Below are 27,090 nucleotides of genomic sequence, written 5' to 3'. Positions count from 1 at the left end.
CTTTATTCCATTCCCCCTAGTCCTGTCACTACCTCATATTGTAAAAAGTCCCTCCCCTGATGGTTCTATCTACACATTTGCCTGTGGTCATGGTGATTCCACATCCTTTCCATTCATCCCACTCTCCCTCCTGTGCTTATGCAGACATCAATGAGTGTGCAGCCCAGGCTGCCTGTCCCTCTGGACTCTGCCTTAACACCGAGGGCTCCTACTCCTGCATGGCTTGTGACACCGGCTACGCCGTCTCCAGAGCGGGCAGCACATGTGAAGGTATGGCCTTCCCGGGGACAGAGAACCGAGTGCTGGGGGAATGAGGGAAGAGACACTGCCACTGGGCTATTGGTGGGGCCTGGGGAATCCTTTAGCCTCGGTATCCTTCTCCAGGTTTTTAGCTTGATGACCTTGGCAGGGCTGCAAGCGGATGTCACCTAGGGCAGTAGGAAGGCAATCTTATGAAGGGATGGGGGGAGACAGACTCATTGCTGAGACTCACAGACTCACAGTATCACAGAACATTAGAGGTTGGAAGAGACCTCCAGAGATCATCATGTCCAACCCCCTGCCAAAGCAGGATCACCTAGGGTAGTCTGCACAGGAATGCATCCAGGTGAGTTTTGAAAGTCTCCAGAGAAGGAGACTCCACAACCTCTCTGGGCAGCCTTTTCCAGTGCTCCAAGACTCATAGACTAATGATGACTTGGGGGATGCTGACAAAGGCCAGAGGAGCACAGGAGGCCTGGAAACTTTGGCTGAGAGGGGTTATGTGTGGTTCAGTTCAGAACTTTGTGCCTGAAAGCAATGAGTACCTGCGTTGTCCCAAATGCAGGTACTCAACAGAGGGAAGAACCTTGGGTCCACAGCCCTGTGAGGACTATGTGCACCCAGATTTCATCATCTTTCCCCAGACCCTAATGTAACTTGGATGTGTTTAAAAAGTAAAGGTTAGTTCAAGGGCTGTGCTGTGCCAGTTATGTGTTCCAGAGAGTTAACACCAGCAGCAATCTGTGTTGGTTATATTGCTGAGATGTGGCAGTGCTCTGTCCCTGCCTTACAGCCATCTGCCACAGTGCAGGCAAACTCCCTCCCTGCTGGCTACCCCCAGAGGACTTCCTGGACTTGAAATGGCTTGATACAACTTCCCTGTTTGTGGCAAGGGAAGGGAGAGAGTGGAGCTGGCAAAGATATCTGTTTAAAGATTGCCTGTGTGCTATGCATTTCTCTGTGGAGCACTGCAGAGCTCTGTAACCTGCACATAGCTGGCAAACAGAAGACCTTAGCCTTTGAATGACTCTCAGAAGAACTCCCTGCATGGAGGCCTCCAATAGGAGAGGAAAGGGAGACTTTTCCTCCCTCTGTTCTGCTCTAAGAAAGCCATTGTGAAATAAGCTGATTTTCCACTTGGCTTTTGGGTTCCATCCCTTCCATCTGCCCTCCCCTTTTCCCAAGAGTCCCTTATAGCTACCTCAGCCCAGCTGTGTCACAAGGGTGCCTTATCAGGGCTTGATAGTGTTTGGGTCACACTGACCCAATGGCAGGATGGCATGTTCTTCCCTGCCTTGGCTGGTGGCCTTGTCTCTGGATCTGGATTTCACATTTGAAAAATGAGAAGGGCTTCATGATAGTTCTGTGATAATTAAATAGGTTATGGTTCATCTGCAGAAGGATTCAAGAATATTGCTGCTTTGTAACCCTTTGAGACTTAAACAGCTGGGAATCCTGGCCCATCCTTCTGGCTAGCAGCATCCTCCTACCCCATGGGCCTGCAGGCAACAGCAGTCTGCTGGCCCCATTAAGAGGAAGGTACCCCTCTCTCCTCTGCAATTTCTCAGTGTGCTAGCAACCTCTGGTGAGTGCCTGGGGGAGCTGGGTGAGAGAGGGTTTGTGGGAAGCTCTACAGCTGGGTAAGAGCTGATATAGGTCCCTGGCCATCTTTGCCTGTAGGCAGGACTGGTGGGCAGGAAGGCAGAGCTACAGAAGGTATGGCTGGTGCTGGGTTGCTTTCCTGAGGTTTGCTCCTGAGGTTTTCTCACCAGCTGTGGCTCTGCACTGGCCTCTTCGTAGCTGTAGTAGCCAGTGCAGAGCTCTGCTGGGGCTGGACTCTGGGGTTAGGCATATCCCTGTGCTCACAGAATGGCTGAGGTTGGAAGGGGCCTCTGGAGGTCATGTTGTCCAACCCTGTGCTCAAGCAGGGCCACCTAGAGTTGGTTACCCAGGACCATGTCCAAATGCAGTTTGAGTATCTCCAAAGAGGTAGACTCCACAACCTCTCTGGGCAGCCTGAGCCAGTGGTCAGTAACCCTCACAGTAAAAAAAATGTTTCCTGATGTTCAGACAGGACCTCCTGTGTTCCAGTTTGTGCCCATTGCCTCTGGTCCTGTTACTGGACTGCTAAGATCCAGTTTAACCTGGTCCCTGTGCTGGAGGGGAGTGAAGCATTTGGGCTGACTCATCACACCCCAGTAACGGGGAGTCTCTGTCCTCATTTATCTGTGACAGGATAATCTGGGAGGGCAATTCAAACCCACCCTGCAGGCCAGCATCTTGGTGATAGCTTCTCTGGATGGGGATCTTCTCCAGCAGCGGCAAGAGCTAGAGCCTCACTCTGTGCTGTGCCCTTCTGCTTGGCAGATATAGATGAATGTGAGGACCCTGCTGTTCAGTGCCTGGGAGGAGAGTGCAGGAACACCCTGGGCTCCTATGAGTGCCACTGCCAGGCTGGCTTCAAGCTCATCAATGGTACCGTGTGTGAAGGTATGAACCCCATCCCTGCAGCCCTCTGGGTCCAGGACTTACAGCCTTCGTAGGGATCCCCCTTCTTTCTCAGCAGGGAGGGTGCCAGTGCCAAAGCAGATAATGCCATCATGCATGGCATATCCATAAGGTTGTAGCCAAATGCAGGGTCACCACTGACAGGGAAGATCTCTGTCTCCATGGTGAGAAAAACAGGAGCCAGGAGTCCTGCAAGGACTGCCTGTAGGAGAGTGGGGAGAGGAAATCCATGTGGCTTTGGTGAGAGGATGTTGCCCAGGGCTGGGTGCTTGGCCGTGACTCTGCTCCCTCTGCAGATGTGAATGAATGCCTGAACAGTGAGACCTGCAGCCCCAATGGCGAGTGCCTTAACAGCCATGGATCCTACTTCTGCATCTGTGCTCCTGGCTTCTCAAACACAGCCGGCGGAGTCAGCTGCCAAGGTGAGACGGAGGAAGGCAGGGCCATACCTCAGGTCCTGCCCTCTGCTTCCTTCACTGCTGTGAGACCCAAGCTGACAGCTGTGGCCTGATTTCGCAGATGTGGATGAATGTGCAGACAAGTCCCGGTGCTTGCAAGGGCAGTGCCTGAACACAGAGGGCTCCTACAGGTGTCTGTGCGAAAATGGGTTCAAACACTCCCAGGAGACTGATGACTGCGTGGGTGAGAGCTCATCTCTGGGGAGATCAGCACCCTGATCTGGGGGGATGGATACAACCAGTGCAGGAGGGAGGGCAGTTCTGCTCCCAACACCCAAAATTGCTGATGACTTGTAAGAAAGACTAGCAATGGCTCAGGGCCTGTGGCCAGCTGAACTTGCCTCAGGTGTGCTGCAGTGAGCAAGCAGGATCCCTGTCTCCCCATCCTCATCCCCTTGCCCTCCTCCCTGCAGATGTGGATGAGTGTAGAGAATATGGGGATGCCATCTGTGGCACATGGCGGTGCCAGAACAGCCTGGGCTCCTACCGCTGTATCATGGGCTGCCAGCCCGGCTTCCACTGGACCCCGCTGGGGGACTGCATTGGTGAGTACAGCCCCGGGTGTTCCTGTCCCTCCTTCTGGCAGGGACAGGGTAGCTGTGGGATATCTCTGCCAGGACTGTGGGGGAGAAGGAGGAGGAAATGTGTAGCTGGTGGAGAGGCAGATAATGCTGAGAGTTTGTTTTCTTGGCTGAGCTGCCTGCTTGTGTCTAGACTTCTCTCTTCCTGGCATCTGGAACAGACATGCATTGTGCTGCTTTCCGCTTGGGGAGAGTCCTGGGCAGGTTACAGCCATTCCAGGTTTGGGGCTGGACCACAGCTCCCTTGTAAGCTGTGCTTGCTGGGGCTGCTGCCTATGCCTGTTGCCTGCCTGGCAGGGCTGGGTGAGGTGAAAGGCTGCTGGTACCACTGTATGCTAGGCTATGGAGTCTGGGCTTGTAGTTCAGGATCTAGCAAAGAGGAAAGAGCAAAGGGATTTCTGCAATTCTGGGGGCTCCCCTCAGCTCAGGGTAGGCTTCAGCAAGGAGGGGCTGCTACCAGGTGCTGAGCTCAGGCCTGTGCTAGGACTCAAATGTGGAGCTGTTGCTGTCCTTAGGAGAAGTGAGCTGTGGGCATGCAGCTACTCTGGCTGTTTCAGGGAAATCACTTGAGTGTAGCAGTAGGAGAGGAGCAGGATGTAGACAACAGGGCTGTAAACCTGCCTTCTACAGAGAGAGAACTCAGATGTGACTGTCCAACCTCAATGGGCTTGGGCAAGGCAGAGATTATTCCCTGTCGCTATAGCAGTTGCAGAAGGACTAAATCAAGAAAAAAGGGGTCAGGAGAGTACCATCCTAAGTGTGCCTGCACTTGCACCACACAATTCAGTTGCACCCTTGTATTTCCTGCCAGTGTGAGCCTATAAGTTTCTGTGTTCCTTTGCACTCTGCAGGGATCTGTGCTACCCTCCTCGCCCTGCCAGCCCCTGCCAGCCCCCATGCTTCCTGTCCATTTCCCATTCCCACTCTGCTCCTGTTGCTCTATCCACACGGTCTCTTTGCAGCTTTGCATGTTGCAAGAAACTTCTCTTAATAGGCCTACTCATAGCAGGGGAGTGGGGGGGGGCAGCCAGACCCAGTCTCTCACATTAAGTGAATGCCTGCCGCATTCCCAGGTCAGAGCACAACGGCCTGGGCAGGGGGAGTCCACTGGAAGAGGTGGGGTCTAGGGCAATTCCTGCTCTACTCTCTGCTGCAGACATAGATGAGTGTGCCAATGAGACGCTGTGTGGGAGCCATGGCTTCTGTGAGAACTCAGAGGGCTCCTTCCGCTGCCTCTGTGACCGTGGCTATGAGAGCTCCCCCTCCGGGCACCTCTGCGTTGGTGAGTCTCCCGTGGTCACTCTGCCAGTCAGTGAGGGACAGCCATTGATGGATGTCAGGCTGCTGTCCCTGCTGTGTGATGGCTTCCAGAACATGGACAGGGACTGTATCCCTGCATGGAGAATACCAGATATGGACAGGGCAGCTCATGGAGACAAACCGCCTTCCCTTAGCACAGCACATCCTTGGGACTGCAAGGGAGCAAGGCTTTATGAAAAAGTGAGCAGTTTCCAGTGAACATGAAGTCCTCCTCTGTGCAGGTGGAAAGGAGGTGCTTGGGGGTTAGAGGCACTGAAGGTGCTAGAGAGGTACCTTAATGGGTGCCTGGAGAGAACAGGTAAGGTGTAATATAAGGAAGAATGTTTTCACCATGAAGACAGGCAGAGAGTGGAACAGATGCCCGAGATGGTTGTGCAGTCACCATCCTTGGAGGTTTTAAAGACCCAAATAGACAAAGCCCTGAGCAGCCTAGTGTGATTTCGTAACTCACCCTGCTCGAAGGACAGGGTTGGACAAGAGACTTCCAGTGGTCCATTCAAACCTGGATCATCCTGTGGCTCCATGACACTGCAAGCTAGAATTCAGGTTCCTTGAATCCACCTAGAGCAGGGCAGGAAATTCTTGCCAGACTTCTGTTGAAGGTGTGAACAGCTCTCAGCTTGTCCCTAGCACCTTCCATATCCCTGCTGAAGGGTGACTCCATGCAGCAGACCATGCACAGGCTGCCTATGCAGAGGCAGGACACCCACTGCCCACTGCTGCCCCTTGCTTTGCAGATGTGAATGAGTGCGAAATGATGGTTGCCGTGTGTGGGACTGCACTTTGCGAGAACGTGGAGGGATCCTTCCTGTGCCTCTGCCCCAGTGACCAAGAGGAGTATGACACAGAGGCAGGGCGGTGCCAGCCCCGAGCAGCTATGGGTGAGTAGGCAGCTAGAACAGGAGCATGGAGAGCAGCTAGAGGGGCTGCCAAGGCTCCACAAACCCACACAGGCATGGGCGAGCTTTTGTCTAGGGAGAGCTGAGGAGCCTGACAGCAGGGACCTGGGAAGGCCGTGCTGCTGGTGATGGGGTGCCCTCCTAGGTGTGGGGTGCTGAGGACCCCATCCCGTCCCTGCTCTGCTGTCTTCTAGAGGGCCCTGAGACACACACAGCTCACCTCTCTGACAGCGCAGAGCGCAAGCAATGCTACTACCACATCAGCGACGTTCGCCTGTGTGACAGCGTCCTGGCCAAGAACATCACCAGGGAGGAGTGCTGCTGTACTGTGGGGGCAGCCTGGGGTGACAACTGTGAGACTTACCCTTGCCCTGTCCCAGGCACAGGTAGGACTCTGGCCTACCACACCAGGCAAGTGTGCTCTGCCTGCCAGCTCCACCTTCGTTCCACTAACGAGCTATTCCTTTTCTTCCCATCACACACTGGCATCTTCCTCCTGGCATTCTTCACATTGGCATCTTCCTCCTGGCCAGTGGAGTACCAAGAGATCTGCCCTCTTGGGAAGGGCTACATTCCCCAGGAAGATCTGCTCTCAGGAAAAGTCTCTTTCACAGGTACTAGCAGCATTTTCCCTTATTTCTCTCAGGGGAAGAAGGAGGGCGCTGTGCAAAGTCCTGCATGCAAATGGATCCACATAACTATCTCCCTGGAACTGTGGTGGGGCTGCTTTCCTCCATCCAAAGGAATCCCAGATTGCCAGTATCACCTAACTGGAAGTGCTCCTTCCTCCACTCCTTTCTTAATGCTGGCAGTGGTTCTTTCTTGGTGCAAATCTCCGATGCACATTTCGAACCAGGGGTGGGTTCCAGTAAGACACAACCCTTCCAGTCACTGATCAGATCTCCCAGTGGCCAGTTGACTCAGTCTTTGACACAGGGGGTTGTGTTCTTGATCTTCCAGAAACACACATGAATTTCCTATTTGTGAAAGTGTCATCCCTGTCATCCCTTCTCCTGCCCTGCCTCTGTGTGCTTCCCACTGCTTCCAGGTGTGGGGTGGTGGGAAATAGAAGGGGCTCAGGTACATGCCAGTGGTCCAGACCAAGGTGCCGTGCCAGCTCTCTGCAGGGTACAGCGCCCAGCTCATGTTGTTTTCATGGCTATGCTCCCTGAGGTACTCTCTCCTTTCCTCCATCCCTCTCTCAGACATGGACGAGTGTGAGATATTTGGCTCCGAGTTCTGCCGCAACGGACAGTGTGTGAACACAGTGCCAGGCTACAAATGCTTCTGTCGTACAGGCTACTACTATGACTCCAGCAGGCTTGAGTGTGTTGGTAAGATGGCTTCAAAGAGCAGCAGGCACCCAGCAGGCTCATAGAGGGACAGCTGTGCTGCTGCACCCAAAGTTGTCCTTGCTGTCCATGCTACAGGGCCAGGTCTGGGAAACAGGCTTCCTGGGACCCTCCTGGGGAATGAAAGCAGAGGTGGCAGGAGCCCCTGAGGTCCCCATCTGGGCAGCAAAAGGGTCATATCGCCCATATCTGCCAAACTGAAATGTTGCTGTGTCCTTGTGCATGCACAGACCAGGATGAGTGTCAGAATGAAGTGTACTGCATCAACGGTGAGTGTCTGAACACGGACGGCTCCTACCACTGCTTCTGCAGCCTCCCTCTCGTGCTGGATGCCACCGGCAACCGGTGTGTTAATCTCTCCAGCAGGGCAGGTGAGCCCAAGCCCCAACTGCAGCGCACCTTCACCCCACACAACCCACCCCGTATCTGGGTCCCCTGGGACAGAACAGTGGGTTGGGGATCAGGAGCTGGGGCACATGGTTGTCCCTTTCAGAGCACGGTGGGGTGACATTCTCCTGGATGATTTTCACAGCATGCATTGCTTGTGTCACTCACAGATGCCTTGGAAGAGTATGAAATCCATCTGGACGTCTGCTGGCAGACTGTTGCTGACTACATCTGCCAGGACCTGCTGCATGGCGAGCAGACCACATACACCGAGTGTTGCTGCCGGCTCGGTGAAGCCTGGGGCCAGAGCTGTGCACTCTGCCCTCACAGGTCCTCTGGTGAGTGGGAATGGGCTGGGCTGCTGCTGGTGATGTTGTGCAGGGTCAGCTGCATATGACTGCCGTGAGGGTTTCTCTTGAAGTCTGCATTTCCAAAGCCAGCCCAAGGACTGGGTGAACTTCCCACTTCTCCAGGGATGAGCTATACCAGTGGATGGAATGTACCTGAAACTGGCTTGCAATGAATCCCAGCTGTTTGAGGGGATTATTGCTCTGTCCATCCTGCTTCTCCTGCTTAGCTTATGAGAGTTGAGGTGGTTGCAGCCTGGGATGGGAGCACACTGGGAATTGTGATTCTTGCTCCTTAAGGACTTGCTGGCCCCAGATAGGAGCAAGTCTTCTTGAAGACAGGGTCCCATCAGCAAATTACAGAGCCATGTCTTTGGAGCTCAATGAACACAGACCTGTCTCTACTAGCCTGGTGTGGATACACCCTCTCCAGCCATTGCAGATCTACCTCTCCAGCCAAGCTGCTGAGCCATCCTTTTCTCTTACCACTTGCAGCTGATTTTGCTTTCCTCTGTAATGGGGCCAGTGAAGACAGTGAGAGAGGGGCTGAGCTCCAAGAAAGACCTAGATATGAGTATGCACCGGGCCTGGAAGACCCGCACTATGGCTTTCCCAGCCCTGATATGGGCCCCTACTACAACTACTTGGAGTCTGAGTATGGAAACCCCGATGCTGGTTTCCCTCGGAGGGAATACAACAGCGAGTTTCGTGGCAGCCCTGTCCATCATGGCCCAGGGCGGTCTGTGCCCCGCTACCTGCCCAGCCAAACTGGTGAGTCCTGGGAAACACAGAGTTGCTTTCCCACCCTGCCTGTGGCCATGGGAACGCCCATCCCAGACAGAGTGCCCCAGGCTTGGAGCAAGCTCTGCTCCTGGCTGCTCTGAGTCAGTCGTGGGCTCACCAGCACGATCACCCCGCGGTGATCCCCCGCAGCTGGGTGGAGCCTCGCCCTGCACTGACACCACCTTGCCACCCTCCAGGCCTCTACGAGGGCTTTGAGGGGCTGCAGGCTGAGGAGTGTGGGATCCTCAACGGCTGTGAGAACGGGAGGTGTGTCCGCGTCCGGGAGGGCTACACCTGCGACTGCTTTGACGGCTTCCAGCTGGACATGACCCGCATGGCCTGCGTGGGTGAGTGGCGGACGGCACTGGCCGGGGTCAGCCTCGGGGCTGTGACTGGGGTGTGCGGGAAGCCTGGGCTCCGCGTCTGTCCCTTGGCGGCTGCCGCTCTCTGGCGGTGCTGGCCGGGACAGCTGCCGGAGTGGTCCCCGCTCTTCCTGGTGCTTCCTTCCCTTAGGGCTGGGAGGGCCTTCCTGGAGGTTTCTGCTTACAGCTAGATCAGGGCACCTCAGTGCATCACAGGGAGCAGCAGATTGCTCCCATATTTGCATAACGTTCTTGGGCATCACCGGCCAGTGTTACTCTATCCCTGATAAAATTCCTCTGCACTCACCACTGCCCAGGTGAAATTCCTCATTTTCCACCCTCTCTGCATTTCCTCTACATCCCTGTGCCACGTCTCCTTCGTTTTCACAGTGCAGCTCCCCTGGGCACTCAACAGGGCAGATGAAGACCCTCTTTTTCCTTAGGCACAGCACTTACGCCAGCTCATAGATTCCTTACTGCATGACAGAATCATGCAGATTCTTCATAGTCTCTGCCTCCCCAGATGCTGCCTGAGCTGTTACTTCTCCTTCTGTATTTGTGCACTGTTTCCCTTTCCTTGTACACAGTGCATTTGCATTTGCCTTCGGTGAATTTATCTGGTTGATTTTGGACAGCTTCTCTGTTTGATCAGAACAAGTCTGAACCCTGAAAAGTGCTGGCATCACACACATTTTATAAGCATGGAGATTCTTCCTTCATCCACCTTAATGACAATATTTGAGTGGAGAATGGGTCAGGACAGCCCCTGCAGGCTATGTTTTAAATGGCTTTTATTGTAACAGGCAGGTATTGCTAATTGTCTTTGGAGTGCAGCTTTGTAGCTAGCTCATTGTGCAATCGCCACAGTTTCATCTAGACCATATTTTCTCAGTTTGTTTGATTATGTCATGTGAGAACATGTTGAAATCCTCACCATGGTCAAGGCACATCATATCCACTGCTTCTCTGTTATCTGACAGACCAGTTATCAGGTCAGCAAAGGGAACCAGATTGGCTTAACATAATCAGGCCTTAACAGATCTGCACCAGCAACGTAATGACCCTGATATCCTTTGGAGGGTTTATGACCTAATCAGTCACAAACCTAATCTGTTTAAGGGAATGGGAGTGAGCAGTTTGTAATTCTGGACCCTCCAGTCTCTGGTTTTGAAGATAGCAGATTTACCTTTCATTGGGTCTCTGAGACCTCCTTTATCCTCCATCTCAGAATTGCCAACCTTCCAGGAACTGCAGAAGCATTAACATGTGAAGATGAGTTGCAGCAGGCCTCTAGCAATGTGGATGTAAATACTTTATCTATCTGATTGCTGAACCTCTCCATCACAGCCCTTCCCTCTGTGTTCTCCTGCACCCTCGTTTAAACATTTCAAATATGGTCTGTACCCTGTCTGGTCACCACAAGCATTTTTGTGATGGCTGGAACAAAGCCTGCATTAGCTGCTGCAGCCAGCTTGGCTGGCTTTTGTTTCCCCCGCAGATAAGGACCAGGCTGACGTTCCCCATTGTTTCCTGCTAACATATTTATGGAGCCTTTGCTTGTTGTCTTTCCTACCAACAAGGCTTGTTGCCTGTCCTAGCACTCATTTTACACTGGAGCTGGTCTTGATTTTTTTTCTCTGCAGTTCCATAGTCACCCCTGTGTTTTTGCCTTGCTGACTAGACCTTTAGAGGACTCCCCAGTTGAGGATAGTTGAGGATATCTTGCCTTTGCCCCAGAGGTCAGGCTCACTGTCACACACCCAGAATCATAGAAACATTCAGGTTGGAGAAGACCCTCAAGATCACCAAGTCCAACCAATAACCCTACTCTATAAGGTTCACCCCTAAACCGTATCCTCAAACCCCACATCCAAACCACCTTTAAACACACCCAGGGTTGGTGACTTAACCACCTCCCTGGGCAGCACATTCCAATTCCTTGACCATTCTTGATGTGAAGAATTTTTTCCTAATGCCCAGTCTAAACCTACCCAGTCACAGCTTGAGGCCATTCCCTCTCGTTCTATCACTAATTACGTGTGAGAAAAGACCAGCACCAGCCTCTCTACAACATCCTTTCAGGTAGTTGTAGAGAGCAACAAGGTCTCCCCTCAGCCTCCTCTTTTCCAAACTGAACAGCCCCAGCTCCCTCAGTCGCTCCTCATAAGATTTATTCTCCAGGTCCTTCACCAGCTTCGTTGCCTCCTCTGCACTCACTCCAGCACCCCTGCCTGAGCAGGCAGGCTCCAGGGCTAGATGCATATGGCTAGCACCACTGTACTGCTTCTGGGTACCTCTGGACTAAAGCAGCCTTGGTTTACTTTCCTTGATTTGGTGGTCCACAGTCAGATCAGCCTGCCTATTGTTTATGCTTCTACCTTTCCTTGAAACCTCCAGCAAAGCTGCCTCCCTGCACTTTCCACGTTGCAGAGTACATCTCCCTTGATGTACTGCCTAATGTCTCCTCCTTGGGTTTCTGAACAAGCCTATCCTGTTCATGGCAATGTTCTGGTCCTGAGGTTTGGCCCAAGTCTGCAGTGCCCACTCAGCGTTTGCTTTGGCTGTCTATGATGAAGGCTGTTGTTCCTCAGGTTCTATCATCTTGTTCCTTCTTCCTTCCGTGGCTGCTGTGCATTGCTCCGCTGCACTTGGAGATTTTCCTTTCAGCTTCCTTCCCTGGGGTTGCACTTCCCTTTCTTTGCCAGATGGCCTACTTCTGTGCTAAGCATAACTCCAGATCCCTCAGGTGGGGGAGCTCCTGACTCCTGGGGTCTGTCAGTCACTGTGGGGAACTTCATTCTCTTGGGTGGCCAACTCAACACATCAGCTGCTTCCCACTCCCTGCTGATCTGCAGTGAGGAGTGAGGCAGGAGTTTGTGGTCATAAGGCTTGGACCTGCCTTGTCAGGTGAGGATTTGGACTGTGGAGTTACTGTGGGTGCAAACAAGGGCTCTGGGGTGCACAGGAATGCTCTGCCCAGCTGGGGGCCCTACCACAAGTTTGAGCAGCTCCAGCAGGTTGTGCAGGGAAGTGCATTTAGCAGAGCAGACTTGTTGCAGTGAGGCAGCTGCTGTGGGGCTTGCACATAAGCTCTAGCCCAGCAGCAAGCCAGCCAAGTGAGCCCTTTGGCACAGTTTGCAGGTTAATAAAACAAGCCCTTGTTTGCACAATGCGAGGTCCCTCTGTGTTCTGGTCCTGGAGGTGATAACTGTCCTCTCAGGGCCACCATCATCTGCCTCCTCGGCCTTGTCAGATCAGGAAAGGGCTTTTCCAAGGCTGGAGACAGCCTTTCTCCCAGATCTTATGCTACCACAGCTTATTAGCAAGAAACTGCTAACTCAGGGGCATCACCAGCTGCAAAGCATGGAGGAGCACCTTATCTGGTGTACATGCTGGGGTGGAGGGGCTCCCTCCTGTGCTGGGGGATGCTGGATGCTGGGGATGTCTCCCCTGGGACTAAGGAGCCTCTGTGGGTGTGCTGAAGGGTCTGGGAGGCTGGTGGGGTGATGGTGGGCATGCTGGAGGTGTGGGGGGAGTGCATGGGGAACCTATAGAAGAGAGCTGGGGAGATGGCAGGAGATGTTGGCTGTGGGTTGTGACTGCTCGCTGTGCTGTCAGCTCACCTCTGTCCTTCTCCTTGCAGACATCAACGAGTGTGAGGAGGTGGGCAGCCCTGAACCCCTGTGCCGGGGTGGCACCTGTGAGAACACAGAGGGCTCCTACCGCTGCCGCTGCTTGCCAGGCTATGTGGCCCTGGCCCAGGCCCACCAGTGTGTGCCCCAGACAGCCCAGAGCCCAGCGGCAGCATAGCTCTACGGAAGCAAGGGTGAGGGATGCTCCCCTCCAGCCACATGGCTCTGGCACCCGGGACCTGGGAGCACAGAGGAGGCCCCTCGGGGCTGCGGGTGCTTCGAGGCTCTTTGCTCCTTCCCCTCCGAAGCGCACAACATCCCCGCCACCCCTTCCTACAGTCCAGGGCTGAGCTCCCAGCCTCTGCATCCCCTTCTGCCCTGCCAGCCCCTGCTCCTACCACAGCAGAGCCCACTCTGGCCTCCAGCATCCGTCACATTGCCCCATGCTGTAGAGGCTCACGGGATGCCTTCCCTTGCCACGCAGCCCCAGACTCCCCCTTCGCTCTGCCAAGGAAGGGGCTTCATCTCCCCACCACTGCTGCACTGACCTAGTGACAAGCCTCACCCACACTGCGGGTGCTGGCCCCACTCCTCATGAAGCATCCAGCCCTCAGGCCAGGACTTTGAGGAGGGGGGTCAGCCCCAGCTTTCTAAAGCTGCTGCCTAACCTTGGGGCATGGGGGAGAGGCCCCAGGGCCAGCTCTCCCTGCTGCCAGCCCAGGTGCATCCCTTAGCCTTTGTGTCCCATGCTGGCTGAGCAGGGGGAAGGGGGAGCAAGTCCAGCTTCCTTTCTGTAAAGTTGATGGAGATGTGGTGGGTTTTTTGTTGTTTCAAACCAAGTCTACTGGAGACTTCTCTCATGTTGTTAAATAAAACATTTATTTTGGGCCCATGTGGCTCAAGACACTGGGGCTGCTCAGAACTGTGCTTGTTGCCTCTGCCAAGGAGTACCAGAGCCCCACACTCCCTGTGGGTCAAACCTCCACTCTCATAAGCCAATTCTTACTCCTCTCATGCTGGCACCCAACCTCCTGGCTTCTGAGCAGAGATCTTTTGGGCCAAATACTTGCTTATCTCCCCAGCCCAGTACTAGCTGCAGGAACTCACCTCTAACCCCTTACCCACTACAGCAGTTGCCTTGCTGACACACAAGGGGGCTGCACTTTCAGCGTGAGTGGGTGTAGTTTTCTGCAATTGGCAAGAGCCCTGGGGCAGGCCCAGGAGCTGCTTTTCCACCCCCAAAGCCCTCACTAAAAAGGCCTTACAAAAAAGGCTGCAGCAAGCAAGACAATGCCCTACACCACCACCTCCTTAGGTAGCCTTCGCATAATTTCAGGCCAGCACAGGAGCAGCAGAACAGGAGCAGAGTCAGACATTGCCAGCTGGACACTCTTGGCTGCTTGCAGGTCACCCAGGCTCAAGCCAGAATACCACCTCCATCCATGCCCTCCATCTGAGAAGCAAGACCAGCCCAACACCAACTGGAAGATGCCTAGCCACTCTGCTTTTCCTCCTTCTTCTATCCACTCACAGAAGACAAGACAAGCAGAATATTTTTCTAGCCTTTATTAAAAGGAAAGTTATAAAAAGAGGTTTAGGAGCTCCCAGCAGCTCCCATTTAGTAGTAGTGCAAACCATTGGTTAGAGAAAGAATCATCCCTGCAGAAATGTCAAACGCCCTTTGGCTTTGCATCCACAAAAAGACATTTTCCCAGCTGCAGTCCTGCTGGCTCAAACAGGGGCCCAGGACAGAGCAGGCTGCCAACTCAGGGAAAGTCTCCTCTACTTCAGCTGCCCAAATGGTGAACACAGGTGCCAAGGGACATTCCAGTTGCGACAGAGTGGAAATGCAGGAGGGTGGACACAGTCAGCAATCTAAAAGGCACTGAAGGATTACAAGGTAGCAGTTCAGACACCAGCAAGGTGCATCACAGAAATTCCTTTATGAGGATAGACAACTCCATTTCAAATAGCTAAAGCACCTCTGCAGAGTGGCTAGAGGATGATAGTCAGTCAGTCCTGTGGCAGACACTGCTCCACATTCAGCTGCTGGGAGAATAGCCCATGGGGTTCTAAAAGAGGGTGAGAGCCCCTCTGCCCCTGGTCGACCTTTTAGGAACACAGTACTGGCTGCTCAGAGGCTGAAGAGCTCTGAAGGAAACAGAAATACTTATTAGATAAAAAAATTTGGCCTGTGTCGTTTTGTTTTTTCCCCTCCCTAAGCCCTGCTAACAGCAGGGCTCCTCAGCTGGTGATCTGCACTGGTATTTTCCAGCAGAATAGCATCTGGTCTTGGTCATCCACAAGCTCCCACTTCACAATCAGTTTAATCTGAAAGAGACAAAAGAGCAGAGTGAAATGAGAGTGTTCAGGAAACTTTAAGGCAAGGACACAGGAAGGGCAGTTATCACTTGGGTGGAGTGAGGAGGTCCTGGGAGCTCTGTGCAAACAGAAGAGAGCTGGGCACTGCCACCACTGCAGTAGGAGGACCACAGAGATCCATGGATCCTAGAGTGTCTTCCATGGGTGGATGGTTCAAGATAGGTGACTGCACTCAGATACTCACTCTCCAAATAAGCAGAGAGAGGTAACATCCTGCAGCCTCCCAGCGGAACTGCACCCTGGACCTAAGCACCCCCCGTTTGGGAGCATATGGGTGAATGCAGCAGGCTCTTCAAGGAGGCATAGTACAGGAGAATACTTGACAGCTGAAACTACTTCTAACCAGCTGTAGCCAGCTTGCTTCCTCTGCGGGGTCTGTCCCAAAGTGGGAACTTGAAATACAATAATGCTCATAGCAGAAGTACAACCAGATAGTCTGAGGATTCTTCTAAGATCTTTCCCACCACTACAGGACAAAGTGACCTTCCTTAAAAGCAGGTGGTGGAACTTTCCCAGGTAGGGCAGTAGCTCTGAGGAGCAGACCAGCTGCCTGCTTACTTACACTGGGATACTCGCTCTTCACAGGAAGTTTATTCAGGTAGCTGTAGGAATGGCCCTTCTGAATGGGGCACTGGATCCCGGACTTGCATCCATCAGGTTCAGGAATGGGAAAGGGTACATCCACGTGCAGCATCTCACCATACACCTTTGCTTTGCTTCCCTGGCTCTCGATCTCTGCAGGACATAGATAAGTGAGTGCAGCATGCAGAACACGTTTCAGCCTTCCAACCTCCCCTCTACCAATCCCGGAGGTTGCAACAACACTACTGAAGGCCACTCTTCCTCCCCTGCCACCTCTTCCCACCCAGACCCCGCTCCAGCCACCCTTCCCCGCTCCTGTCCGAACAGCGAGTCACAGAGGGGATCATTTTCCCCAACGCACCCCCCTGGCACCCTAGCCGGGAAGCGATGCTTACTGCTGGCAAAGGTGACGTTGATGCTGTAGGTGGTCCCCTTGTGAAGCAGACACGGCTGCGTGGGGCAGGGGGTCACGTTCACCTCTTGAATGCTGCCGTCTATGGAACCTGCAAGGAAGAGCCGAGCTTACCGGGCCTTCTCCGCCTGCCGACCCTTCCGCCTCCCGCCGCACCGGGGCCAGCGCTACTCACCGCAGTCGACGAAGCGGAGGGGTTCGGCCAGGGCAGTAGCGGCGGCGCCCAGCACCAGGAACAGGGTGAGCAGAGACGGCACCATGACGGCAGCAGAACCGAAAACAGCAACAGCAGCGGCTCCCGCGGCGTCACATGAGCCAAGCAACCCCGCCCGCCGCTCAGCCGGGGTACGCCCCGCCTCGGGGGCGGGCCGGGGGCGGGGGCTCGGCCAGGGGCGGTGCCGGCTGCCCGGGCGGGCACAGCGGACAGCTGGGAGCTTCCTGAGGCTCCCGGTGCTCTGCCGCCCCCGCCGCGGTGGCCGAGGGCAAGGCAGCAGCCTGGAGCAGGGCAGCGCGCACACTGCCGTGAGCCCTCCGGTGCAGAAGCAGGCATACAGTGCTGGGACAGGCAGCCTAAATCCCTGCTCCTGGGCTATGCTGGCACATTGGGTGCCGAAGGGAAGCAGCTGGAGGACGTGCCAACGCACAGCCAGCGGGGTCGCCTGGGGAGGGCTTTCACTACATGTGCTGAGGGGGAAAACATAAAAATCGAGAAGCTGGCGTCGTAGACCAGCCTGTGGCCTTACTCCTTTCTTATTGCATAACTCGTGCTCTACATGTCGAAAATTGTCTGTGTAACTTGAGTTCCAGCTACTAATTAACTGGTGTGGTTGCTGCCTTTCACAGAGCACATACCAGTTAGTCCCGCTTCTCACACGTGGGAAACATCAGACTCCCAGCTTTGTGCTGTGGATGCTGAGACAAACCACAGAATGGTGAAAAAAAAAAAAGCCCAAGCTAAAGTTTGCAGCTTTTCACCAACCTTACATAGTAGCAATTGTTACCCATACTGGGGCCAGTCAGAAACACACCAGAGAAAGGCACGGGAATGCTGACTCAGTGGGAAGGCAGCAGAGCTGATGCAGCTTCCCCCCTTCAGACCTCTGTCCCAGTAAGGTGTCTGCCTACTCAGCCTCAGCTGCACTGCCAAGTGACTTGGAGGTGAACCCCCCCATGCGTTGCACTAGCTCTCCACAAAGGCTGTCACACCAGAACCTCAGGCATGTTAGCAGGGCAGCAGGACTGCTGAGCAGTTCTTAGCTCTTTAGAAGCAGCCAGATTCCTTCCTTCACAAAAGGGAGTGGGGCTTTTTTTTTTTTTAAAGAGTCTTTATAAGCATTTGGTTTTCAGAGACCTCAAGCAAGCAGAACAGGGTGCTTACAGCAGCCAGATAAAACCAAACCAAAACAAAAGACCCTGCTGAGACTAAGCTGTATATTTAAGCCCAGCTAGCACATTTCATAACTGCCCCAGATAAAGCTTCTTTCTTGCATATGGGAACTTGTGCCATTGGAAAGGCTTCCCCTCATCCTTTGAGTCTTACAGATGATAAACAAGGCCTCCTGTCTGAGAGAGGGAAGCAGGAGTGCTGTGGGGTCAAAGCAACACCATAAACTACCATCATGCAGTCACAGGATGAGCAGTGTCATGCTTGGGAGCAAATTCCACAATACATTAAATCAAGATGTCTCCCTGTGAGACAGCTCACGAGATGTATTTGCTTTGCAGATGCTTTTGCAGTGGCAGTGACTACAGACACACAACTCTGCACGTAGGCTTTGAACTAAAACTCACTGAATCTAGAAAGAGAATGAACACATCTGTTCTTCCCAGGAACTGGATTAATGAAAAGCCTATTAAGTATAAGTTTGTAAGGCTTTTACACAAGAAAGAAGCAGAAACCTTCTGCCCAAGGTTTTTAGCTGGTATCACATATTACCATCATGCTGGTTTTGCAGTAACAGCACTGAAGTTTAGACTCTCCAGGGCAGCACAAACATCAGAGGCCAAGCAGACCTTGCTTTTAGACACTTGTCCATTTCAGCATCTGATACAAGATGTGGACCTCCAGGTCACCTTGGAGCTCAATACTTCACCAAAATACTTCAGAAACACTCAATTCAGCGTTAGGCTGGTCTCATAATTTTGCAGACAGGGCTTCTCCCAGATTATCAGCATCACAGGGAGCTTGTGCTGAGGTGCAGATAAATTCTTTCTGGCAAGGATGATATTCAAGTTCTTTATTTCTGTCGTCCAACCAACTCTATTACATGAGAAAAAAACAAATTCTAAGGTTCCACTTTCTGAGCTAGCTACACCTGATGAATCTAAATTCCTCTAATAGCACTGCACTTGCATCTTGGTAAACAACTGTGCCTGCAGGCACTACAGAGGCAATGAACACAGAAGAAAATTCAAATACAGAGACTAATCAATTTTGCTGTTCTTTCAGCCAGAACATGCTCCTTTTGCTACAGATCATCAGAATTCACATCAAAATGCATCACTGTCTACTCCTGCGTTCAATGCCACACCAGAGGTTTTATTATTCTGAAGCACAGAAACAAGCTCAGTTTTCCACCAGAACAGATACAAGACAGTTTGAGCATACACACTGCAGAAGAGAAGAGAGCAAAATATCCAGAGAATTCAGCTCCCAGATAAATCTCTTCAATACAGTGTGCTTGAAGAGAGCTAAAGGAACTCCCCAAACCCAGACAACACAGACCAGAATAAGAAATGGAAAACAAAACACAACCAAACCTAAAAACAGATTGCATCAAGCTATCAGGAACGAGATCACCAACAAAATCACAGCCCAGGAAGGAAGAAAGAAAACCTAGACCATAACTCTGGGTGAGAAAACCACCACCATGCCACATAGCTGGCAGAAGGAGAAAAAAAACAGTGATAAGAAAGAGCTGTGAAGATGTTGCTGTTCTCCTTAGTTACATCCACTGCTCCTAGTAACTTGAAAATTTTGTCTCCAGCACCTGAGTCACTCCTCAGCTTAGTGGATTATTAATTAAAGTACATTAACTCTGAGTAAGGCCAGCTAGCCTCTTTCTCCTTCTTCCACTCTACAGAAAACATCTGAGCAACATTCCGAACTACTTTGGAGGTACTTGTCACTCTTATGACACTTAACACTGGTAAAAATTAAGGCAATTAGAAAGTAAGAGTGTCTGGTTTTAGGGCCTATATCCATTCCACAAAAAGTGTTCACAAGAATTGGTCTAACACACCCTGCAGGAGAAGGAAAGCCACTGCCATATGGAAAGCAGGCATGATCCCTTGCCTTTTGTCTTAGTTCTTGACTTGCTCCTCCAAAGTTAGAATCATAGAATCATAGAATCAGTCAGGGTTGGAAGGGACCACAAGGATCATCTAGTTCCAACCCCCCTGCCATGGGCAGGGACACCTCACACTACATCAGGCTGCTCAGAGCCTCATCCAGCCTGGCCTTAAACACCTCCAAGGATGGGGCCCCAACCACCTCCCTGGACAACCCATTCCAGGCTCTCACCACTCTCATGGGGAAGAATTTCTTCCTCACGTCCAGTCTGAATCTTCCCACTTCCAGTTTTATTCCATCCCCCCTAGTCCTATCACTACCTGATAGCCTAAAAAGTCCCTCCCCAGCTTTCTTGTAGGCCCCCTTCAGATACTGGAAGGCCACAATAAGGTCACCTCAGAGCCTTCTCTTCTCCAGACTGAACAGCCCCAACTCTTTCAGTCTCTCCTCACAGGAGAGGTGCTCCAGCCCTCTGATCATCCTGGTGGCCCTTCTCTGGACACCTTCCAGCATGTCCATATCCCTCTTGTAATAGGGGCTCCAGAACTGGACACAGTACTCCAGGTGGGGTCTCACCAGAGCTGAGTAGAGGGGCAGAATCACCTCCCTGGCCCTGCTGGCCACACTTCTCCTGATGCAGCCCAGGCTCTGGTTGGCTTTCTGGGCTGCAAGTGCACATTGACAGCTCATGTTGAGCTTCTCATCCACCAGCACCCCCTAGTCCCTCTCCTCAGGGCTGCTTTCCAGCCAGTCCCTGCCCAGCCTGGATTTGTGCTTGGGATTGCCTCCACCCAGATGCAGGACCTTGCACTTGGTCTTGTGGAACCTCATGAGGTTGGCTTGTGCTCACCTCTCCAGCCTGTCAAGGTCCCTCTGGATGGCATCCCTTCCCTCCAGCCTGTCTGCTGCACCACACAGCTTGGTGTCATCAGCTGTGTGGTTGTCTGCTTTTGGGATGCTACATTGATAATAACTGGAGAAACACCCCTAAATGATTATTATTTTTTTTTTTAAAGTATGAAATGTTCCAACATGCCTGATGAGCATTCATCAACCATTGCAGGTACCTGCATTAACATCATCCCCTCTGAGTCTTTGCCTGTGATAACTTTGCTGGCTTTATCCTAACATTGTTAAGAGTTAAACCAAAAGCAAGCAAAAGCAAACAACTCAAAGCAGTCTTTTTTTAACATCAGAGCAGGAAAAAGGAAAAAAAAAGCAAAAGCACATGGCTGCAAGAGCATCACATTACTTGGAGTGGGAAGGTGAGAAAGCAAAGTGTCATACAATTGCTTTGGTTGGAAAAGACCTCTAAGATCATCTAGTCCAACTATCATCCTAACACCACCACAGCCACTAAACTATGTCCCGAAGTGCTATGTCCATACATTTCTGGACCACTTCAGGGGATGGTGACTCCACCTCCCTGACCAGACTCTTCCAATGCCTGACCACTCTTGCAGGAAAGAAATTTTTCCTCATACCCAATCTAAACCTCCCTTGGTGCAATTTCAGGCCATTTCCACTCATCACTTGATACTGGAGAGATCCCCACCTCATTCCAGCCTTCTTTCAGGGAGTTGTAGAGAGCAATAAGGTTTCCCCTCAGCTTCCTCTTCTCCCGACTAAACAACTGCAGTTCCCTCAGCTGTTCCTCAGGGTTCCGAGGTGCCCTGACTTTAAAGCACCCACTCGTGCTGGGATGACTGGTTTTCCTCCACCCTCTCACTGGGTGACTCTCCACAGGCATGACTCAAGGTGATGAACAGGTTTCCTCCCCCAGCATCACATGAGAAAGAAAGTGATAAAGAATTATTTAATTGTGGGTGCATTTTAATTGTGGACAGGCCAGACCACTGTTGGAGGTCAGATGATCAGGAGGAGGTGAAACCACCAAGGAAGTGTGACCCAGACGGCTACCGGGGGGGCCGCCGGGCGTGCCCGGTTCCGTGGGGCCCTGCCGCGGAAGGCGGGGAGCGAGGACCGGAGGGATGTGCGGGGTGCGGGCGGCTGAGTGTGCGACCACGGTGCAAGGGCCGTAAGGCAAAGGCAAGCCCTTGGCTCTGCAGCGATTTCTGAGCTGAGCCCTGGCCTGATTAAGCAGACGTAAGGAGACTACCCCATCGCTGCAGGTTGATGTTCACAATGGAGACAGAGGAGTCCTGTGAAACTTTAATTCAAATAAAGGAAAAATCCCCCGGGCAGAATCCCTCGGGAGGGGTGGGGGGGGGGGTGCGGGTGTCTCTCAAATTGCTGGAGGATGAAGTCTCTTTTTATTCTAAATTCCCAGACGCAAATATCCCTCTTCCTTTCCTCATTGGCTGAGGTACTCGGAATGTACAGACTTCCCGCTCCGCCTACTGTATGTTTCTTCCTTACATGTATACACCCCTGCGGAGCACAAGGCTTGGAGAAGAGCGGCTGCGGAGCTGCTGGCGGCGGATGTTGATTGACAGCCGGCTGAATGTGAGCCAGCAGTGTGCTCAGGTGGCCAAGGCGGCCAAGGCATCCTGGCTTGTATCAGGAATAGTGTAGATAGCAGGAGTAGGGAAGTGATTGTGCGCCAGCACTCGGCACTGGTGAGGCCACATCTCGAGGTTTGGGCACCTCACTGCAGGAAGTACATCAAGGTGCTGGAGTGTGTCCAAAGAAGAGCAAATAAACTGGTGAAGGGCTTTGAATGCAAGTCTTATGAGGAATGACTTGAGGAACTTGGTTTCTTTAGTCTTCAGAAGAGGAGGCTGAGGGGAGACCTCATCGCCTTCTACAACTGCCTCAGAGGAGGTTGGAGCAAGGTAGGGGATGGTCTCTTCTCAAGTGCAGCAAGTGACAGGGCAGAGGAAATGGCCTCAAGTTGTGCCATGGGAGGTTCAAGTTGGCTGTTAAGAAAAAAAAGGGTTATCAAACACTGGAACAGGCCATCCAGAGAGGTGGTGGAGTCACCATCCCTGGAGGTATTTAAAAGATGTGTATGTGGTTCTGAGAGACATTGTTTAGTGGTATTGGTGGGATTGCAAACTCTGGGTGAGCAGTTGGATTTGATGATCTCAAAGGTCTCTTTCAACCTCAACAGTTCTATGATTCTATGATCATACATCCCACGTTCATTAAAATTAGGTTCTTCACTTCTCTAGGTGAAAGTTAATATTCAGTAGCCCATTAAGCCTGTGCTCTGTTCTGAAAGTTCCTAAGTTCAGGCCACATCCAATTTCTGCTATCTTTGGAGGACACCCTGCTGATTTATGTAAGACTCCTGGTGAGTCACTAGCAGAGGCTTTTCGCTATTTGCATGTAATAGAGATAAGGTTGAATTGTTGAGATTCCTAGTCTGGTCCTTTTCTTTGTTATCTCAATTTGTCTAGCAGCATCTTCATTTGTACAGATACCTTCCACCTCAGTGCCATCAGGAGAGCAAACCAGAAAAGCCAGGATGAGGCAAAAGGCTCTAAAACCTCTTCAGCTGGGCCCCGTTTGCTCCTCTGCTTGCTTAACAGCCCTGTGACAGTGTAGTCCCAAATCAGGATTCTCATCAACAGTATCTTGATCCCTCTCAGGGTGTCTGGGCTCTGATAAACAACCCTCACGGCTAATTCCAGGACAAACGCGCTGCTGGAGACCGCCGCACTATTTATTACTCCTTATTGTTGTTTATCTCTCTCCGTGAGCATCGCGGCTTATGAAAGCAAACACCCCCGAGGACGAACGGCCGCTTCGTACTCCGGCGGCTTTGTCAGCGTTACCGGGCCAGCGGCCGAGCTCCGGCGCGGGGGCTCGCCAGCCCGAGGACACACAAAGGAGGACGCAGAGCCCGGCAGCCACGGCGGGCTCAGCACTTCCACCATAGCGGCTCTGGCCGGAAGCGGCAGCGGCAGGCAGCCAATGAGCGGGCGGGGGCGGGGCGCGGCGCTGAGCGCAGTATGGCGGCGCTGAGGGGCTGGTGGAGGTTGGCGCTGGGCGGTCAGAGCAGGTAGCGGTCTGCGGGGCCTCCTGGGTCATACTGGCCCCTTGCGGGGGGTGTGTGTGTGTCGGGTGTCTCCGGTGTGAGGTGGGGTGTGGCGGACCTAAGGCTGGGTCGGTTCGGGCTGCCTGCCCGCGGAGACATGGTGGGGACTCTTCTGAGCCCCCTCTGTCTTTCCTTTTCGCGCTGAGGCAGTTGGTGTCCAGCTCCGCTGTGCCGAGGCCGAGCACTGCCGAGGCCTCCGCCGGGTCTTGCCTGCGGAGTTGGCGGACCGCAGAGGTGGACGTCGTCCTCCCAGCCGGGCCCGACGGAGAGCGACCCTGGTGAGGGACAGGTCTTCCTTAGCGAGAGCTGTGTGAAGGTAGGAGCCCCAGGAGGCAGCTCTGGGGGAATTGCTCTGGGAGGCATTCCCCGGCTGCCTGGCCTGCCTTGGGCACGTAGGGGAGACGTTTGAGTGTTTGTCCGTTTGTTTAGCAAATCTTTATTCTTTGCAGAGGCTTCTGGAGATCACAGAAGGCTCAGAGTTTCTCAGGCTGCAGGTGGAAGGAGGTGGCTGCTCTGGATTCCAGTACAAGTTTTCCTTGGACACAGTTATCAATCCTGATGATAGGTAAGGGCAAAGGGGCATAGTAATGGTCAAGTGTGACTTTCTTTACAAAAGTGACCAGGAGGTTGTGCGTTACATGGTGGCGTCTCGCACTGAGGGGAAGAAGCCTGTGAGATAAAGAAAGTGCTTAAGGTGTGCTTCTCTGTTGGGTCTGCAGCACAGTTAATGGCTAAATATGCTCCTTTTCTGCAGGGTATTTGAACAAGGTGGTGCCCGTGTGGTTGTGGATGTGGACAGCCTGGCCTTTGTGAAAGGTTCCATGGTGGACTTCAGCCAGGAGCTGATCCGCAGCTCCTTCCAGGTGGTGAGCAACCCCCAGGCAGAGAAGGGCTGCTCATGTGGGACTTCCTTCTCTGTCAAGGTCTGACTGGACTTCCTATGGATGGATGCTGCCAGACGATGTTTCCTGACAGTCTTCAGAGGGCTTTTATTTCTTTCCCCATCTGCTCCCTGTCATCACCCTTACCCTGTAACACAGCTGTTACATGACTCCAGCTCTGTGTGTGCCTGCACTGAGCCTATCTCCTTCAGAAACATGAAGCAGCCTTGAGCAAACACATGGGCCTTTGCACATAGGAGCATCTTTAGCACCCTGTGAACCATCAGCCAGGTGCTGCTGAGTTGCCTGCCCAGTTCTGAATGTGGAACCACTTCACTGCTTGTCTCTGCAAGAGATGACTGTACATATGTGTATGTGTGTGAGTGTGTTTGTTAAAAGATCATACTAAAAAGCTCTCTGAAGCTGACTGGTTACTGCTTTTGCATTCCCATGTGGGCAGGATCTGGGTTCTTTATAGCTACTGTTGCCTGTCTCTCGTCTTTTAGCTAAATGGCCTCAGAGCCCCTCTCCCATATACCTTATAGTGTTGCTGCGTCTCTACTCCCCAAACTTACAGTGGCTTTTCCAGATACTTCACTGTTTTCTTACACAGCAGGCTTCTTTTGGTCCCAGGAAGGTACAGTGGTTTTGTGTCAGTACCTGGGGTAAAAGTTTTTAACTTTTTCAAGGTAAGTGAAGCTTAAAAATTGAGGTAGGAAGAATGAATAACTTATTTTTTTTATTTTAAAAGTCTCGTGTATCTATGTGTATGTATACAAAACCAAAATACACATCCCTCCATCCCCCAGTGCTATTTTTGGCTGTTTTAAACCTGTCTTGGAATTTTAGGTCGTACAAACTCTCGGGTTTCATAGTGTGTCTGCTGTCTTCCCTTGCCAGCAGGTGATGCAAGAAGAGGAGGATCTGGAGTACTACTTAACGGTGCCCAAGTCCTTTGGACTTAGTTGTCTGAGAATCTTTTCCCTAAGTTGCTTTGCTATTTAGTCTGTATTTTGTGCCTGGTTTGATGAAAGAGTGAAATAGTTCCTTTCATTTCTGAAGCATCCATAGAATGGGAAAATCTAGAAATTTCCAGAAAAACATCATTTTGACTAGTTATTTTCTGCAGGTTTTTTGTCTGCCACTTAGTGTCTTTTAAGTCAATGATTCACCTGCTTCTAGGTCAAAGAGACGGGGAAGCTATTTTTGCTCCCTCTTGTATTTTCTCTGATCATAACCAAACTGCCTATGACTCCAGTCTTTCATGTGAGTGTGGGAACACTACAAGGCTTTGGTCTCAAGGAAACTGCTTATGGTAAACCATGAGCTTTGTAACACTCCCTGCCACAGGCATTTTTGATTTTAAGCCTCTCAGATGCCTTTCTAAATCAGCAGTGCATGTGTACAGCACTGATTTGCCTGTTGGTCTCTAGTGCTTAGAGAGTTGATAGCCAGCTACTTCTAGTTTCATCTTTAGTTGGCACAGGAGTTCAAATGTGGTCTGCTTGGACTTTGTCACATGGGGAAAATGGACAGGATTTGGAGCAGCAGCCCTTTTGGTTTAGCCCATGTCCATTCCAGTTCCCTGCAGTGAACAAATCCTACCTAGTTATGTTGCTATCAGATGGAGCTAGATGTAGTGCTCTCCCATTTTGTAAAGGGATGTAAAAGGATGTGATTAAAAGACTTGTTTAAACCCCTGCAGGATGTTTTGGCCCTACCCTTATGCTCCCAGGTCTTGAATGTAATGCCAGCCAGAGCTGCTTTTGAAAAAGCGTATAGACCTAAAAGCTGGTGTAGATGGAAGAGATTAGATAAACTCAGTTTCTTTCAGCTGGGATAACTGAACAATGAAAATTGGTGGGAGGAATTGCTTACAGAACTGAGAAGTGCGGGTCTGTTCTCGATCCATTTCACAGTCTGACCTTGGTCAGGTATCTTCTGGGATTTACATGGGAAATAAAAGTGCAGCAGTAATGCTGGGGAGGTAGCAAACCAGCAGCTACCAAGGCTTTCCCCACTAAGCTAACAGCCTGCCTTCAGCCCCTGGAACCATGCAGCCTTCATCTCAGATTTCTGTGCTTCCTAGACGTGGCTGTTCGACCTGACCAAATTCCACCTGCCTTCGCTTACAGGACCACAGGGTGTTAGGGGTTGGAAGGGACCTCTGGAGATCTTTGAGTCCAACCCTCCTGTCAGAGCAGGACCATAGAATCTAGTGTAGGTTGCACAGGAACACATCCAGATGGGTCTTGAAAGTCTCCAGAGAAGGAGACTCTACAGCCTCTCTGGGGAGCCTGTTCCAGTGCTCTGTGACCCTTACAGCAAAGTTCTTCCTCACATTGAGGAACTCAGTCTACTCACTCTACTCTTACTCTGAAGTAAATCAACTGGGTGCTCTCAGTGCGGAGTGCCACCCCTTCCTGAGAATCTGCTGCCCCCTCACAGGGACTATACAGGGGATGAATACAGGAAGGACATGGACTTGATCGAGAAGGTCTGGAGGAGGGCCACGAAAATGATCAGGGGGTTGGAGCACCTCGGCTGCAAGGAAAGGCTGAGGGAGCTGGGGGTGTTCAGCCAGGGGAAGAGGAGGCTCTGGGGAGACCTGATAGCAGCCTTACAGTACATGAAGGGAGCCTACAGGA

The 27,090-nt window shown here is 52.1% G+C and overlaps 3 protein-coding genes across 3 annotated transcripts in view; 2 read left to right on the top strand and 1 right to left on the bottom strand.

The window, feature by feature from the left end:
• LTBP2 (latent transforming growth factor beta binding protein 2) overlaps positions 1–13,068 on the top strand; it is a 78,117-nt gene extending 65,049 nt beyond the window's left edge. Inside the window, exons 21-35 of the mRNA XM_054400709.1 lie at positions 145–270; positions 2,629–2,751; positions 3,066–3,191; positions 3,289–3,411; positions 3,641–3,772; positions 4,965–5,090; positions 5,866–6,009; positions 6,222–6,413; positions 6,561–6,641; positions 7,233–7,361; positions 7,610–7,750; positions 7,937–8,104; positions 8,609–8,884; positions 9,094–9,243; positions 12,902–13,068. Coding sequence (XP_054256684.1) covers positions 145–270; positions 2,629–2,751; positions 3,066–3,191; positions 3,289–3,411; positions 3,641–3,772; positions 4,965–5,090; positions 5,866–6,009; positions 6,222–6,413; positions 6,561–6,641; positions 7,233–7,361; positions 7,610–7,750; positions 7,937–8,104; positions 8,609–8,884; positions 9,094–9,243; positions 12,902–13,068 — 2,204 coding nt within the window. The remainder of the gene's footprint in view (positions 1–144; positions 271–2,628; positions 2,752–3,065; positions 3,192–3,288; positions 3,412–3,640; positions 3,773–4,964; positions 5,091–5,865; positions 6,010–6,221; positions 6,414–6,560; positions 6,642–7,232; positions 7,362–7,609; positions 7,751–7,936; positions 8,105–8,608; positions 8,885–9,093; positions 9,244–12,901) is intronic.
• Positions 13,069–14,497: 1,429 nt separating this feature from the next.
• NPC2 (NPC intracellular cholesterol transporter 2) lies at positions 14,498–16,554 on the bottom strand. Its single transcript, XM_054400265.1, has 4 exons — positions 16,442–16,554; positions 16,250–16,357; positions 15,835–16,007; positions 14,498–15,221 (listed from the first exon to the last, which is right to left on the bottom strand). The coding sequence occupies exons 1-4, from the start codon at positions 16,524–16,526 to the stop codon at positions 15,135–15,137; spliced, it is 453 nt and encodes a 150-aa protein (XP_054256240.1). The 5' UTR covers positions 16,527–16,554; the 3' UTR covers positions 14,498–15,134.
• Positions 16,555–23,475: 6,921 nt separating this feature from the next.
• Positions 23,476–24,820, top strand: ISCA2 (iron-sulfur cluster assembly 2). Its single transcript, XM_054400616.1, is given in 6 exon segments — positions 23,476–23,525; positions 23,712–23,877; positions 24,011–24,126; positions 24,316–24,424; positions 24,520–24,545; positions 24,547–24,820. Coding segments are annotated over 6 exon segments (594 nt in total). The 3' UTR covers positions 24,674–24,820.
• Positions 24,821–27,090: the final 2,270 nt, after the last annotated feature.

The sequence above is a fragment of the Indicator indicator genome, chromosome 4, assembly GCF_027791375.1.
Source record: "Indicator indicator isolate 239-I01 chromosome 4, UM_Iind_1.1, whole genome shotgun sequence".
NCBI classification, from domain to species: domain Eukaryota; kingdom Metazoa; phylum Chordata; class Aves; order Piciformes; family Indicatoridae; genus Indicator; species Indicator indicator.
The sequence above is the reverse complement of the archived record's forward strand: the minus strand, read 5'-3'. Positions and strand labels throughout refer to the sequence as shown.

Coding starts and splice junctions, on each gene's coding strand:
- NPC2 (XM_054400265.1), bottom strand. CDS start 16,526: ATGGTGCCGTCTCTGCTCACCCTGTTCCTGGTGCTGGGCGCCGCCGCT. Junction 16,358..16,441: donor CCTCCGCTTCGTCGACTGCG/GTGAGTAGCGCT, acceptor TCTTCCTTGCAG/GTTCCATAGACGGCAGCATT. Junction 15,222..15,834: donor TGAAGAGCGAGTATCCCAGT/GTAAGTAAGCAG, acceptor TGTCTCTTTCAG/ATTAAACTGATTGTGAAGTG.